The sequence below is a fragment of the Ictidomys tridecemlineatus genome, chromosome 3, assembly GCF_052094955.1.
Source record: "Ictidomys tridecemlineatus isolate mIctTri1 chromosome 3, mIctTri1.hap1, whole genome shotgun sequence".
NCBI classification, from domain to species: Eukaryota; Metazoa; Chordata; class Mammalia; order Rodentia; family Sciuridae; genus Ictidomys; species Ictidomys tridecemlineatus.
Window position 1 is genome coordinate 83,522,507 of NC_135479.1, and position 17,935 is coordinate 83,540,441.

Genomic DNA, 17,935 nt, shown 5'->3' on the forward strand with positions numbered 1-17,935 from the left:
TGTAATCCCAGCAGTTCAGCAGACTTAGGCAGAACACTGTGAATTCAAAGCCAGCCTCCACAACTTAGTGAGGCCCTAAGCAACTTAAGACTCTTTCTCAAAATATAAAAAAGGTTAGAGATGGGGCTCAGTATTTGAATGTCCCTGGGTTTAATCCCTAGTACAAAAAAAAAAAAAAAAAGACCCAGAAGAGCCAAAGCAATCCCAAACAAGATTGATGCTGGTGCATCAAAATATTTGCTTCTCAAATTATACTACAGTCATAGTAACAAAAACAGCAATGGTGCTGGCATCAAAAAACACATGAAGACCAACAGGATAGAAGACAGACACGAAGACAAATCCACAGAGTCATCAGATACTCGACAAGGCGCCAAAAATATATGGTAAAGACAAGTCTTTTAAACAAACAAAGATAGTCTTTTAAACAAATATATAGAAGAACAAAACTAGATTACTGTTTCTCACCCTGCACAAAAGTCAACTCCAAGTAGATCAAAGGCCCAGGAATTAAGCCAGAAACATGAAACTGGAGGGAACAGGCTCAACACTACACCACCAGGCACTGACTTCCTTAACAAGAACCCTACAGCTCAAAAAAACCAAGAACCAATAAGTGGGACAGCAGGAAACTTAAAAGCTTGAGCACAGCAAAGAAAACAATTATGACTGTGAAGAAAGAGCTTCACAGAATGGGAGAGGATCTCTGCCAGCTGCTTATTCAAAAGGGGATTAACATCCAGAATAAGAACTCAAAACACTTAACAACAGTAAAACAAATAACCTTATCTGACTTTATTCATAAACTATGAATGAGTATTTTAAAAACCCTTTTATCCAAATAAGGTAAATTAATATATTTGGAACAGTTTACTAGAAAATGGTTATATACATATAATTAAAAGATTAAGATATGCAGATAAACAGGTACAGAAAAAAAATAAACTGGGGCTGGGGCTGAGGCTGGGCTCAGCAGTACTGCACTTGCATGGCATGTTGAGGCACTGGGTTCGATTCTCAGCACCACATATAAAGGTCTACAACAACTAAAAAATAAAACTAAAAAATTTTTAGAAATCTTTAAGAAAATACCTTTCATGAAACTTTGGTTTAAGATAAGTGCTGAAAGGAGTTAAGAAGGCAAAGATTATTTTTGGTATTGGTAACCAGGGAAAGTTTCACACACACATACACATACACACAAAAAAGACCTACAAGTTGAGACTTACTTGTTTCATAAAATAGTAATATTAGTATTATAAGATAAACACAGACAGAACTTAGAAAAAATGAACTCAAGAAGGTAAAAAAATATCATGAACAAGTGTTAGAAGTAGGAAAGCAAAAGCCATAGATAAAAGGACAAGAGAGATGAATCCTATTGGTTATGAATCAAGAAATACAGCAAAACATTACAGTGTAAGGTAGTTAAAATTAAAAAGCACTGCTTGCCATTTGAACAGGTAAAAACAGACCAACAAGACAGCATTAAAAAACAAAATACACTGAATTAGAAGAAAGAATAATAGTAGACAGGTAACAATGCAAATTCTAATAAAATGAGACCTAAATACAGGAACTTGGGAAATATAAATATGGGAGATAGGTAAGTAAATGAGATATGGCATTTCATTAGATTTAAGAAAGTAACTCAGGGAGGGTCAGAAAATTGAATAGTGACTCAGGTTTTAATTCTGTGTTCCTGGGAGAACTGTGGTGGTCCTTAACAAACAAACAAATAAGTAAGTGGGTGGATAGAAGTCTAGCACTAATTAACTAGTCAGAAGGAAAAGTGAAAAATTAAGAAAAAGTCAATAAAGCTAGTCTGACAGAAGAAAAACAGATACAAGTTCAACTGACAAATATAAATTCAAATGTACACAGACTTAAAGCTGTAAAAATTATTCTGTAGACTTTTTTGTTTCTTTGAAAAATAAAAATGCAAAGTATAGTGCAGGAAATGTTAAATTTCACGAAACATAAATATTTTTTAAAGTATTGAAAGCTTTACCACTTAAAAATTAGCAAAGATTTACAATCACTGTAAAGGTAAAATGGGGAATGCCATATATATTGCTCTATGATGGTAAATAATACACATCAAAATCTTTAAAAAGGGCTAGGAATGTAGACCCTTGGTAAAGCATTTGCCTAGCATGCAGGTGGCCATGAGTTCAAGCCTCAGCACCACAAAGAGAGTAAAAGAAAAAAGATTAGGAAAGTAGGGGATACCTTTTTGACTACTCAACTCCACTGTTAGGAATTTTAAACAAAACCAACGGCTTTACAGCTAAATTGATTTGTAAAATAGTTTATGTTAGCATGGTTTAGAACAGTGAACAATAAGGACTTGATTAATTATGGTACTTCTCTCTAGCCATTAAAACTAATTTAAATATGAAATTTACAATATTCTAAATAAAAGCCTTAATTTATGATACAATTATTATAAATAAAATCATCTGTTAACCTATATCGTACTCATTGTTTATATTTGTCTATTTATACATATAGAAGGAGAAATTTTTTTTAAACTGCATCTTTTTATTTACCTCTCCTACTCAGACTATGCCAATCTGAAAGTTGAATAAAGTTGAAGATACAAAAGTACTAGTCCTCATGTAATTAGGACAAAGGGAACAAAATCCTTTAAAAAAAACACAAGAGCAGGGACATTTAAGATGAGTTAGTTATAGAAGTACTGACATATATGAAAACTAAAAGCAACACGAAAGCACTGAATCCAAAGTTAGAAAAAATTTAATGTTTTTCTTTTCTTTTAGGAATCATTAGGGCAAGTGTTATGTCAATACCGTTGTCCTCATTTTCATAACTGTACTATCATGATTATGTAGAATGTTTTTGATTTCTACAAAATTCATACTAAAGTATTAAAAGTAAAATAGCACTAGGTCTTTAAAACAGTTCAAAAATAATAAGGACATAACATTTCATATACACTATATAGACATATTTACCCAGATGTGTGTACACACAGAGAAAGAGTTGTACACAAGTACATGCACAAAAAAACCAAAAATTTGATTAAGAAAATGTAAAAAAAAAAAAGTTAACTTTTGGAAAATCTGTACAGAGTGTCTGGAAATTCTTAGAATATGTGTACAATTATTTTAAAATAAAAGCCTTTTAAAACACTAGGGGAAGAAAGAAGTGCTGATTTAATCATTTACTCAATAAATATTTACTAAGCACTTAATAAAGGTCAGACACTAGTAAATAAATCACACAGAAAAAAAAAAATCAGTGCCATGGTGCAGGCTTGCCTTCTAGTTGAAGGAGACAGACAATAAGCAAATTAAGTAAGATGTACACAGTTGATCCTCCCTATCCAATACTGGATTCAACCAATCAATAACTGAAAATATGTTGTGGCTGATATATAGGATGTAGTTAAGTCTTCAATGGTTACATCTTTTCTGAAGATGTACAGATTTTTCCCCTTGAACATTATTCTCTGAACAAAAGAGTGTAATAACCCTTTAAATAGCATTTATTAAATTAGGTATTATAAATTAATCTATAGATGATATCAAGCACAAGGAAATCTATATGTTGTTTATATGTAATACTACATAGTTTGGGTTTCTGAAGTAAACTTCACATATTTACTACACAGTTTTACATAAAAGACTTGAACATCTTGGAGTTTGGTATCTGACCTGGAACAATCTTCCACAGATACTCAGAAATGACTGTACTGTGTTGGATGGCAATTAAGTCCCATAGAAATAGGGAGTAAAACAGGTGTGCACAAATATAAACATGCAAAATCAGAAAAGGTAGCCAGGTTGAGATGAGAATTTGTAATGGTAAATACTATCATTAGGAGAGGGCTTAATGAAAAAAAAACGACCTCTGGGCAAGAACTGAAAGAAGGAAAGAGAGAAAGCTACATTGAGGAAAGTGGGGAGAGGGGCACACAAAAATTTACACTATGAAACAGGACCTTAAGACATGGAACAAGTCTGATAGGTTTGAGCAAAAGCACACGTTAGCTTAAACTATTTTAATAGTTTGAATTTTAAAAATGGTACATAATATTTGCAATTAGACTAAAGAGGATTTCCTAACATACTGAATACAGGTTAAGAAAGGATCAAGGATAACTTCAAAGTTGATCTGAGCAATTACAGGGAAAAGCCTGCCATTACTGACGAGGTGGGCAGAAGATAGGAAACTCAGAGTTTATAGGTTTTTAAACACTTTAGGCCCATTAAATATCTAAATGAACAGCTCAAAAGGTATCTGAATACAAGTCATAATCTGTGAAATAAAGACATAAATCTGAGATGTCAGGTTAGTCATGAGATTGGATGTGATCACCAAAGAAGTGTTGTGTGTAGACATATCTAAGATGTTTTATCAGTATAATCACAAGGGTATAAGCATGATACTGCACAGTGTTAAGATATCTTTCAAAGCACTCCTCATATTCTAGAATTTCACATTAAATGTGAAGGTCTGTGGCAATTATGCATCAACTAAAGTCTATTGGTGCCATTATTCCAACGGTATGTGATCATTTCCTGTCTCTGAAAATTTTGGTAATACTTACAATTCATAAGAAAAAATATGAAATTATTTTCATATTGTGAAAAAATATGATTTTTCACTTATTGTGGTGATGCATGATTAGGGATCTTTGCTTTACTCTTACAAAGCAAATACAATATGGTGAGTTTAAGCAATAAATGGTATTGTGTTCTAGGTGCTCCAATAACTGGTGGTCCTGGAGCATGTCTTCCTCTCCTCAAGTCTCCCTATTCCCTGTTACCCAGAACACCTAGACAAGATAATTGATAATTGGCTATACCAAACAAGAGGTTTCCGATGTAGATGAAATAGCCTTACAATAGAAGAAGGTGCTAGAGAAGGATGTGTAAATGCCTGCATTCAAGGCTTCGAAGAACAGGTTGACTTGCTGTGGACTAAGCCAAATGGTAACTTTAAGCTAAACTCAACGTTCAATTACCATTCTGAAAATCCTAGGGTCCTTAAGAATTATTCTAAATGTGCAATGTTTTATAAATGCAACAATAAAACCTGAATGACGAGACATCTATTTACAACATCCCACTGTTCAGGCCTACTGCTTTTTGGGCATGGGGTAGGAGTGTTCTTTGCTAATTAGTACTTTCAGTTGACAATGCACCTGGTCATCTGATGGAAATCTGATGGAAATGTACAATGAGATTAATGTTCTTTTCTTTCCAGCTAATAACATCCATTCTGCAGCCAGTGGATCAAAGAGTATTTGTGACTTCCAAATCTTATATTTGAAAAATACTAAATAAAAATACTACTGTTGCCACACAGAATGATTTCTCTGATGAATCTGGGGAAAATCAATGGAAAATCTTCTGGAAAGGATTTACCATCATACATTCTATTATGAACAGATGTGATTCATGGGAGGAGGCCAAATACCAGCATTAATAGGAGTTTAAAATAAGTTGTTTCCAACCCTCATAGATGATTTTCAGGGCCGAGGACTTCTGCAGAGGAAGACTCTGCACATGTGCTAGTAATAATAAGAACAATTAGAAATAAGCCTGGGGATGTGAATAAATTGATGTAATCTCATGATAAAACTTCAGTAGCTTAGAAGTTGCTACTGAAAGATGAATGAAGAAAGATTTTCTAGAGATCGAAATGGCTTCTGAGAAAATGCTGTGAACAATGCTTAAATGACAAAAAAAGGGCTGAATACTACATAACTTCAGTTGATAAAGCAAAGGCAGGGCTTGAAAGAACTGACTGCAATTTTGACAGAATGAATAAGATACTAACACAAAGAGCAATGAACGCTACAGAGAAATTGTCCATTAACAGAAGAGTCAACTGTAGTGACAAACTTCGTTATTATCTTATATTAAGAAATTTACAGAACCACATTCAACAGCAATGACAAGCCTGGCTCAACAACCACCACCCTAATCAGTCAGCAACTATCAATAGGCAATGTCTCTGAGGTAAGCCTGTAATTATTTGCATAAAGAGATGCAATAACAACAAATACTACGTAGGACAACTGGCCTATTTCCACAAAAAGGAGGTCTAGTGGCAAAAAAATGTTTTCAAAAATTAAGATATTAAAAAGATTTATATACTGAAATTTCCCCTAAACATAAGGTGAACCCTAGGCATATGTTAACAAGGAAAGCAAAACTGTTCCTATTAGTATGCCCTTAAGACTGTTTATAGTCAACCAAATGAATAAAAACAGAATAAGTCCCCTTAAAAAGTAATCCATTAACAAACATAGATAAACCCTTTTGAAAAAGCAATAAATATGAGCTGGGGTTGTGGCTCAGCAGTATACTGCTTGCCTAGCACATATAGGGCACTGGGTTTGATCCTCCCCACCATATGAAAATAAAATAATGGTATTATATATAACTTAAAAAAGAAAACAGAATATTTTTTAAAAAAGCAAAAAAAAAAAAAGATAAATACCCAAACACATAAAACTTAACAAAATTGAACTAGATACAATAATTACCCTGATGTAATCATTATACATTGTGTACATCACAATGTATAATGTACCTCATAAATGCATACAATTAGATCGAACATGGCGAGAGATCACGTCTCTGACCTCTTCAGCTGGATGGGCATAGGGAGTCGTAAACCGTCTAAATGCTGTTTGCTCAGGATCACTAGGCAATGCTGAGCTGACATGGATCTGGGGCGAGCAGTCTGGGCCTCTCAGAACACACACTGAGTCAGGATGGGCTGAATTCAAGCTCTGTTCCCCTGCTTCTCGCAGACAAATTGCTGTTACTCAGAACTAAACGATCCCGCTGAAACAACTAGTCGGACCTTCTGAACCTACGGAGGTTAATGCCAACCGAGCCTTCATAGGCAGTGGCCACAGGATTGAAACGGGGCTTGAAAGAACCAGTCAGGACCCACCCATTGCATTGGTCACCCAGCAAAGGGAACAAACTGTGGCCATTTGCATGGGATACCACCATGACAGAGAACTGACATCACCAGAATGCGGCGGAGAAGATAACTTCATTGAAACCAGCAGCGACAGGTGTGTAACCCCCTAGCCTTCCCTCTCCATACAGCAGGGAAACCTTAAGGGCCCCTCCCAGCTCTCCTGTGAGTGCGATAGCCAGACCGAGGAAATCAGGAGTGGCTCGGGACCCGAGGCTCGGAACTCCCGGCTACCGCTCCCACCAGTGCTGACAACGGAGGTCTCTTGCACCAGCTACCGGGGGCATGGCTACCAGAGAAAAATTCGCTGAGGGTTCTCAACCCCAAGCTCTACAAACTTAGGGTCTGAGGGAATGGCAAACAGGGAGAGTGTGCCCAGTCATTCATAAAAATAAGGCTCCCAGGAGCAGCAGACCTGGCATGTAGCCAGTATTGTGGTGAGCATAACCGGTGAGCGGGGCCTGGATTGAGGAAAAGTGGGGAAGTGACTAGACACAAGAGAAGGCCCTAGGCACTCAGGATTGGAGACCTGCCCAGTCTGGGAGGAGGAGCTGCTGCACAGTGACTGGTTCCTGAGTATTGAGGGGAGAAGCTTGGCCCGGTGGGCAGGGATCCACCTACTAGAATAGAAGTTAATCATACTTTAAGACTGCATTTATTAATTTTTTTAATTTGGGTTTTTTTTCATTTTCATTTTTTGTTGTTTTTTAAATTTTTTATTATTTTTTTTAATTTTAATTTTTTTATTATTTTTTAATTTTTTCCCTTTTTTAATTTCTATTTTTTTTGTTTTGTCTTTTCAATATCCTTATTCGCCCTTCCTTAAATTCATCCGGCTTACTCACATTTTCTTTAGTGACTTCTTCCCTTCCCTTCTAATACCTTTCCTCCCAACCATCAAATAAATTTATAGGAGTAAACAGTAACTCAGCACTCAAACAGAACAAGAAGTAACATGAGCAGCATGAAAAAGCAAGGAAGAAAAGGAGTACAAACAATGCAGGACAGCCTAAACATTCAGGAGGAACCAGAGGCATCAGAAAAATGGTCAAATAAAGAACTCAAGGAATACCTTAGACAGACGGAATGGAACCTTAAAGAGGACATGAGACAGCAAATTCAAACAATGAAAGAACACATTGAAAACGAATTACATAAACAGATAAAAGAAGAAATTAAGCATCTTTATCAGGAGATAGAGATTATAAAAAATCAAACAATAAATCTAGAAATAAAGGAAACTATAAACCAAAATAAAAACTCAAATGAGAGTATCACTAACAGAGTGGAGCAAGTAGAAGCCAGAATGTCAGATAATGAAGACAAAATATATCATCTTGAAAAGAGTCTCGCCAACTCAGAAAGGCTGGTAAAAAATCACCAGAAAAACATACAAGAGATATGGTCTAACATAAAAAAACAAAACTTCAGAGTCATCGGGAGAGAGGAAGGTATAGAGGTTCAAACCAAGGGATTGAGCAACCTGCTGAATGAAATAATTATACAAAACTTTCCAGAAATAAAAAAAAAGAAACAGATATACAAATTGTAGATGCATACAGGACACCGAGCATACAAAATCACAGTAGACCAATGCCAAGACACATTATTATGAAGACATCCAATATACAGAACAAAGAGAAGATATTAAAAGCTACAAGAGAAAGGAGGCAGATTACATTCAGGGGTAAACCAATAAAGTTAACAATGGATTTTTCATCACAGACGCTGAAAGAGAGAAGATTCTGGAACAACCTATTTCAAACACTGAAAGACAATGGATGCCAACCAAGAATTTTATATCCAGCAAAATTAAGCTTCAGGTACGACAACAATATAAAAATCTTTCATGATAAACAAAACCAACAGGGGAAAGTGCCTCAGTAAAGACAGAGGGCCGGGGGGAAAGCTTATCATGGAGAGACAAACTAAATTAAAAAAAAAAAGATAAATAATCAAACATGGCTGGAAGTACAAACCATATATCAATAGTAACTCTAAATGTTAATGGCTTAAACTCTCCAATAAAGCGACATAGGCTGGTAACATGGATTAAAAAAACAAATCCAACAATATGATGACTCCAGGAGACACATCTGATTGGAAAAGACATATACAGGCTGAAGGTGAAAGGTTGGGAAAAAAATATACCACACACAAGGTCCTCGAAAGCAAGCAGGGGTGGCCATCCTCATATCAAATAAAATCGACTTCAAGACTATGTTAATCAAAAGGGATAAGAAAGGACATTATATACTGTTAAAAGGAACCATTCACCAACAAGACATAACAATTATCAATATTTATGCACCAAATAATGGTGCTGCGACGTTCATAAAACAAATTCTTCTCAAGTTCAAGAATCAAATAGACCACAACACAATAATTATGGGTGACTTCAACACACCTCTCTCACCATTGGACAGATCCTCCAAACAAAAGTTGAATAAAGAAACTATAGAACTCAATATCACAATCAATAACCTAGACTTAATTGGTATATATAGAATATATCAACAATCATCAAGTGGATATACGTTTTTTCTCAGCAGCACATGGATCCTTCTCAAAAATAGATCATACATTATGCAATAGGGCAACCCTCAGTAAATATAAAGGGGTGGAGATAATACCATGCATTTTATCTGATCATAATGGAATGAAACTGGAAATCAATGATAAAAGAAGGAAGGAAAAATCCTACATCACTTGGAAAATGAACAATATGTTACTGAATGATCAATGGGTTACAGAAGACATAAAGGAGAAAATCAAAAAATTCTTAGAGATAAATGAAAATACAGACACAACATATTGAAATCTATGGGACACAATGAAAGCAGTTTTAAGAGGGAAATTCATCGCCTGGAGATCATTCCTCAAAAAAAGAAAAAAACAACAAATGAATGAGCTCACACTTCGTCTCAAAGCCCTAGAAAAGGAAGAGCAAAACAACAGCAAATGTAACAGAAGGCAAGAAATAATTAAAATCAGAGAGGAAATCAACGAAATTGAAACAAAAGAAACTATTGAAAAAATTGACAAAACTAAAAGTTGGTTCTTCAAAAAAATAAATAAAATCGTAAGCTATGCTAACGAAGAGAAGAAGAGAGAGAACTCAAATTACTAACATACGGGATGAAAAAGGCAACATCACAACAGATACTACAGAAATACAGAAGATAATTAGGAATTATTTTGAAGTCCTATATTCCAATAAAATAGAAGATAGTGAAGACATCGATAAATTTCTTAAGTCATATGATTTGCCCAGACTGAGTCAGGAGGATACACACAATTTGAACAGACCAGTATCAATGGATGAAATAGAAGAAGCCATCAAAAGACTACCAACCAAGAAAAGCCCAGGACCAGTTGGGTATACAGTGGAGTTTTACAAAACCTCTAAAGAAGAATTAATACCACTACTTTTCAAGTTATTTCAGGAAATAGAAAAAGAGGGAGCTCTTCCAAATTCATTCTATGAGGCCAACATCACCCTGATTCCGAAACCAGACAAAGACACCTCAAAGAAAGAAAACTACAGACCAATATCTCTAATGAACCTAGATGCAAAAATCCTCAATAAAATTCTAGCAAATCGGATACAAAAACACATCAAAAAAATTGTGCACCATGATCAACTAGGATTCATCCCTGGGATGCAAGGCTGGTTCAATATACAAAAATCAATAAATGTTATTCACCACATCAATAGACTTAAAGATAAGAATTATATGATCATCGATAGATGCAGAAAAAGCATTTGACAAAGTACAGTATCCCTTTATGTTCAAAACATTAGAAAAACTAGGGATAACAGGAACTTACCTCGACATTGTAAAAGCTATCTATGCTAAGCCCCAGGCTAGCATCATTCTGAATGGAGAGAAAATGAAGGCATTCCCTCTAAAATCTGGAACAAGACAGGGATGCCCTCTATCACCACTTCTATTCAATATAGTTCTTGAAGCACTGGTCAGAGCAATTAGACAGACGAAAGAAATTAAAGGCATAAAAATAGAAAAAGAAGAACTTAAATTATCACCATTTGCAGGTGACATGATTCTATACCTAGAAGACCCAAAAGGGTCTACAAAAAAACTACTAGAACTAATAAATGAATTCAGCAAAGTGGCAGGATATAAAATCAACACGCATAAATCAAAGGCATTTCTGTATATTAGTGACAAAACTTCTGAAACAGAAATGAGGGAAAAACACCCCATTCACAACATTCTCAAAAAACAATGAAATACTTGGGAATCAACCTAACAAAAGAGGTGAAAGATTTATACAATGAAAACTACAGAACCCTACAGAGAGAAATAGAAGATCTTAGAAGATGGAAAAATATACCCTGTTCATGGTAGGCAGAACTAACATCATCAAAATGGCGATATTACCAAAAGTTCTCTATAGGTTTAATGCAATGCCAATCAAAATCCCAACGGCATTTCTTATAGAAATAGATAAAGCAATCATGAAATTCATATGGAATAATAAAAGACCCAGAATAGCAAAAGCAACTCTAAGCAGGAAGTGTGAATCAGGAGGTATAGCGATACCAGATTTCAAACTATATTACAGAGCAATAGTAACAAAAACAGCATGGTACTGGTACCAAAACAGGCGGGTGGACCAATGGTACAGAATAGAGGACACAGAGACCAATCCACAAAGTTACAACTATCTTATATTTGATAAAGGGGCTAAAAGCATGCAATGGAGGGAGGATAGCATCTTCAACAAATGGTGCTGGGAAAACTGGAAATCCATATGCAACAAAATGAAACTGAAACCCCTCCTCTCGCCATGCACAAAAGTTAACTCAAAATGGATCAAGAAGCTTGATATCAAATCAGAGACTCTGCGTCTCATAGAAGAAAAAGTTAGCTCCGATCTACATATTGTGGGGTTGGGCTTCAAATTCCTTAATAGGACACCCATAGCACAAGAGTTAATAACAAGAATCAACAAATGGGACTTACTTAAACTAAAAAGTTTTTTCTCAGCAAGAGAAACAATAAGAGAGGTAAATAGGGAGCCTAGATCATGGGAACAAATTTTTACTCCTCACACTTCAGATAGAGCCTTAATATCCAGAGTATACAAAGAACTCAAAAAATTAAACAATAAGATACCAAATAACCCAATCAACAAATGGGCCAAGGACCTGAACAGACAATTCTCAGAGGAAGACATACAATCAATCAACAAGTACATAAAAAAATGCTCACCATCTCTAGCAGTCAGAGAAATGCAAATCAAAACCACCCTAAGATACCATCTCACTCCAGTAAGATTGGCAGCCATTATGAAGTCAAACAACAAGTGCTGGCGAGGATGTGGGGAAAAGGGTATTCTTGGACACTGCTGGTGGGACTGCAAATTGGTGAGGCCAATTTGGAAAGATGTATGGAGATTCCTGGGAAAGCTGGGAGTGGAACCACCATTTGACCCAGCTATTGCCCTTTTCAGACTATTCCCTGAAGACCTTAAAAGAGCATACTACAGGGATACTGCCACATCGATGTTCATAATAGCACAATTCACAATAGCTAGACTGTGGAACCAACCCAGATGCCCTTCAATAGATGAATGGATAAAAAAAAAAATGTGGCATTTATACACAATGGAGTATTATGCAGCACTAAAAAATGACAAAATCATGGAATTTGCAGGGAAATGGATGGCATTAGAGCAGATTATGCTAAGTGAAGCAAGCCAATCCCTAAAAAACAAATGCCAAATGTCTTCTTTGATATAATGAGAGCAACTAAGAACAGAGCAGAGAAGAAGAGCAAGAGGAAAAGACTGACATTAAACAGAGACATGAGGTGGGAGGGAAAGGGAGAGAAAAGGGAAACTGCATGGAAATGGAAGGAGACCCTCATGGTTATACAAAATTACATAAGAGGTTGTGAGGGGAATGGGAAAAAAAAAAAAAAAACAAGGAGAGAAATGAATTGCTAGTAGATGGGGTAGAGAGAGAAGATGGGAGGGGAGGGGGAATAGTAGAGGATAGGAAAGGAAGCAGAATACAACAGTTACTAATATGGCATTATGTAAAAATGTGGATGTGTAACCCATGTGATTCTGCAATCTGTATTTGGGGTAAAAATGGGAGTTCATAACCCACTTGAATCTAATGTATGAAATATGATATGTCAAGAGCTTTCTAATGTTTTGAACAACCAATAAAAACATAAAAATAAAGAAAAATAAATGCATACAATTATGGGCCAATTAAATTTTTTTAAAGGAAGTAAAGAAGCAGAAATAAGAATAAATTAAAGAAATGTAACAAAACATAGCTAAACAAAGTTATATATAATCGCTTGCCTAGCACGTGTAAGGCACTGGTTTCGATCCCTAGCACCACATAAAAATAAATAAAATAAAGACATGCTCTCTATTTACAACTACAAAAAATTAGTTATATATTATTCAAATTTGCATTTATCCAAAAAGGAACTAGTTGACATAAAATGCCCAATCAGTCTTCAGAACAAGTACCTGATAAATAAGTCAAATATGATCATTCTGACAATCATTTATTTCAATATTAACAGACTGGTATTCCGACTTCCTTAAGAAAAAGAATATGGGAATTGGGATATTCATTTAAATCCTAATTCTGCTACTCACTGTCTGTTTTCTGCTGTGTAAAATGCACGAAGAGCTATTTCATAGAAGTGGTGTGAGGATTAAATAACATAAAAATCACCACTCAATGCAAAGCCCAATTTAAAAGCTCAGGAGGGTACTGGGGGTTATGTCTCAGAGGTAGAAGGCTCACCTGGCGTATGTGAGCTTTGATCCTCAGCATCACATAAAAATAAAATAAAGGTATTGTGTCCAAATACAACTAAAACAAACAAAAAAAAATTTTTTTTTTTAAGAAACACCTCAGGAGGTAGTATTCTACTGTGTTGTATTGTCTCCCTGATCATGAAATGGAGTGGACAGCCCTGTGAACTACTGAGTTTGAATATAATGACTGAAGTATAAATAACACAAATCTAAAATGTTATTTTACTGTGATATTTTTTCCAATTCCAAGTTCATCCTGTACATGTACTATTTATCTATTAGATTATATAGCTGCAATTTCACTAAATAAAGGTAGAAGTTAAAACCAAGTGTAACAAGTATGTACGCAAATGGAAGAAGTTTGCCTTCCATCTTGGAAAAAAAAAGTTTGACTTGGAAAAATAAGTAACTAAGAATTCTGGCAAACAGAAAAGTAATTATATCAAAAAATCTTATTAACTCACTATGAAAGACTTCTATTTTTATATCTATTTGTCTATCTACAATAACTGGTTAAACAACATAACCATAAACTACAACAGGTGGGTAGAATTTGCATCATGTTTCTAACCAACAAACTATATAAGTGTTTTTTTGGTTATATTAATAAAACACTGTTATCTTGGGGTGTGATACTAATATTGCAGTGAAAACAAAGTAAGCCCTCACTTTTTTTAAGTGACTATAATAATACAATCAATATTTTTTGTTTTCATGTATTCCTGGATCATCTCTCTGACCTCAAGGCAGGCCACAGAAAGTAGAAACTCTCTTCCCTAAAGCAGGTCCTACAAACTCTGCTTCCCTTGCTTTCTTGTCTTGGAGCTGCCCTCCCCACCCCCCCAATCTGAATTATTCTTGCCTGGTACAAGGTCATGAGATGCTCACCTCATTCCAGAGGCCTCCTGCCCCATACCCTGGAGAGAGGTCAAAAAGGTACTGAAGCAGATAGGCCTTGCTGGGTTTCCCGATCCAGTGAACTAGCATTAGATATGCAATAGTTTCCATAAAACCCCCAAAGAACAGAGTTTAGAGAGATTCTGGCCAGCTCGATATGTGGAGGTTCCCAGAAAGTGGCACACCCTCAACAAGTATTAAAGCTCAGTGCCCCTTCTCTCATATCTCTACCTATGCTTCTCTTTATCTTCATTTTTCATAATATCCTTTATAATAAACTGGTAAAGCTAACTATTTCTCTGAGTTTTGTGAGCTGCTCAAGCAAATTAATCAAAGGAAAGGGCTGTAGGAAACCCAATTTATAGACAGTTGGGTTAGAAGCACAGGCAAATCAACCTGGGCCTTATAACTACTGGTAGTGGGAGTTTGGGGACCGAGCCCTCAACCTATGGTATCTGATACTATCTTAGGTAGATGATGGACTGGGATTGTGAATCAGTGGTAGAACCCATGCCAGATAGATGGTGTCAGAATAAACTGGATTACAAGATAACCAGCTGATGTCTGCTTCTACAAAATACTTGCTTGCTTATTTACTGGTAAGAAAAAAAAATATATTTACAGATGAAATAATCTCTAGGATTGCTTTAAAAATAACATGAGAAGGAAAGAAAGCAAAGAGGTGGAGAGATGAAACAAGACAACTGCTGAATGGGAGGGAAAAGAAGGGAGAAGGGGATGGTGAAGGGAAGCATGGATGGTGAAAGGAGACCCTCATCATTATATAAAATACATGTATGAAGATGTGAAAATGCATTCTGCTGTCATATATAAATTTTAAAATTACATTAAAAAAAAGAACAGCTGAAGATGGACAATGGGTATATAGCAGGCGGGTAGGAAGGGTCATGATACTACTTGTTGAAGATGGAGACTGGGTAAATGTGTGTGGCGGTATTCATGATACTACTATGTCTCCTATAAAAGTAGGGTAAAATTATTCATAAGAACTTTCATCAGAGGGAGGAAAAAAACTACTAGTAGCAAAAATTGTCATACATGAGTACAGAATGCTACAAGCCTTAACCTCTTGACATATTTTTACTATTATCTCTGAAAAGTTTATACATGTTTTAATTAACTGAAAGTCTTAGAACATGTACAGGTATCCTCAGAGGAAGGATATCTAAATATCTTCTAAAATTCTCAATCATCTATCAATGAGACTATATTCTCAGTCTAATCCCAGATCTCTAAACTAGTACTCTCAAACTGAACACTTAAGAGCACATCAAAATAGAGAATCAAAAAAGAAGTAATCAAGAATTTCAAGTGAAAAGCAGGAGTCTTAAATAACTATACCCCATGCAAATGTTAGAACTACTTCTATGCCTTCAAATGATGCGCCAAATATGGAAGGCAAAAAAGATACAATAATTTCCTTTTTCTTATCACTGCTAAGCTAGCTTACAAAGAAAAGTTTCCAAAAATTTCTAAGCCTTCACTAGAATTTTTACAAATAATAATAAAAGAGTGTTTAACAGCACTAGTACTACAATTAACAAATAGCTATTATAAAACCCATTTATATCATGACTATTAAAGAAATAAAGAAGACAAGTAAATACATACTGGAGGCCGGCCAGGACGACCCCTTTTTCTTTTTCCTTTGACCTCTGTTTCTTCAAGTTCACTGCCAGCATCAGAATGAGCAGTAGTTTCATTAGTTGAATCCCTAGAAAACATTATTTTAGTAAACAAATTAATTAATAAATACAATGCAGCGCTATTCTACTACTTTCCTTATCTCCTGCTATATCACTAAATACAGGTGGTTAATATTTCTACTTTCAGAAAAACTCTTCACTAAACCAAAATTTTTATCCTTCCTGCTTAATATCACATTAACATTGAATGAAATGAACTCCCAAATAAAGAGGAAAATTAAAAGAAGGAAATGACTGTGGAAAGGGCAGCTTATATATAAAATATAAATGCAAAATACAACTGCAAAATACTAATTCTTCAGTATAAAAAGATGGAGGGTTAGGAGGAATTCTTTAAAATCCTTAAAGTCAGAGAAATCCTAGTAAATGGTGGAATGAGTTAGACATCATAACTCTAAGAACATGTATGAAGACACAAATGTTATGAAAATACTTGTGTATAATCAGTGACTTGAAAAATTGTGCTTTATATGTGTAATATGAAATGAATTGCATTCTGCCATTGTATATGACAAATTAGATTAAAGAATTTAATTTAAAAATGTAAGTTATTATAAATGTTATAAATATTATTAAAATAAAGAATTCATAGTATACAGTCTACAAATAATATTAAAATATACACTACTCTTTACTGCAAATTCCACATAGCCACTTGATTCTCATAAAATGATTTTGATAAGTATAACTGTTTCATCCTTATGTAAAATTATGGTTGTAACTGATGAATAAACAAGAGTTTCTGACATGAAAAAGTAGTATTTTTTGTTATTCACTTTAATGAACAGAATGTAAAAGTGAAATGAAAAATATCTCAGTTGGAATTTCACTCATTAGTCAATACTACAAGCAACTTGTTTGCTGAATCAGAAGAATTCTCAATACTAGAAGAATATTGTGGGGCTGGGGATGTGGCTCAAGTGGTAGCACGCTCGCCTGGCATGAGTGTGGCCTGGGTTTGATCCTCAGCACCACATACAAACAAAGATGTTGTGTCTGCCAGGGGAAAAAAAAAATTAAAATTCTTTCTCTCTCTGTCTCTCTCTCTTTAACAAAAAAAAAAAAAAAGAAGAAGAATATTGTGCTATTCACAATGTAAGGCTATATCTAACACACCTCTAAGTTTAGAGCACATTCTTAACAACTTCCCTCTCATTTTCTAAACTCTGTACACAATAAACTAAACAGTAAATCAAATCATGATTTGTGGTATTTCCTCATTTTCATGGTGTAAATACTGGGAATATTTACATAGCCAAAGCCAATTTCAAACTCTCAAAGTGGCATAAAACTATCAAGAGTTGAGAAATGATGAAATGCAGTACATCATTAAACCATATTCCACCATATGTGTACAACAGGTGTTAAGTTACAACCTCAATAGTGATATATACAAAATAATTAGAAAATTATGAAGTTTGAGTATATATTTTTATTTTTAGTATGATTTAATTTTAGGCTTACGTCACTTAATGTTTTATAATGGCTATGGTTGTATTTAACTGGCTTTCAAAACTTCCTGAAAG

At 34.9% G+C, this 17,935-nt stretch overlaps 1 protein-coding gene across 5 annotated transcripts in view; it reads right to left on the minus strand.

The window, feature by feature from the left end:
- Positions 1 to 17,935, minus strand: part of Stag1 (STAG1 cohesin complex component) — a 360,462-nt gene that overhangs the window by 243,765 nt on the left and 98,762 nt on the right. For 4 of the 5 annotated variants that reach the window (XM_040269835.2, XM_005327048.4, XM_078043361.1 and 1 more), the window contains one exon: positions 16,315 to 16,417. The exons of the other annotated variant lie outside the window; for it this stretch is intronic. In XM_040269835.2, the coding sequence (XP_040125769.1) occupies positions 16,315 to 16,417 (103 nt within the window). The remainder of the gene's footprint in view (positions 1 to 16,314; positions 16,418 to 17,935) is intronic. 5 annotated transcript variants of the gene reach the window in all.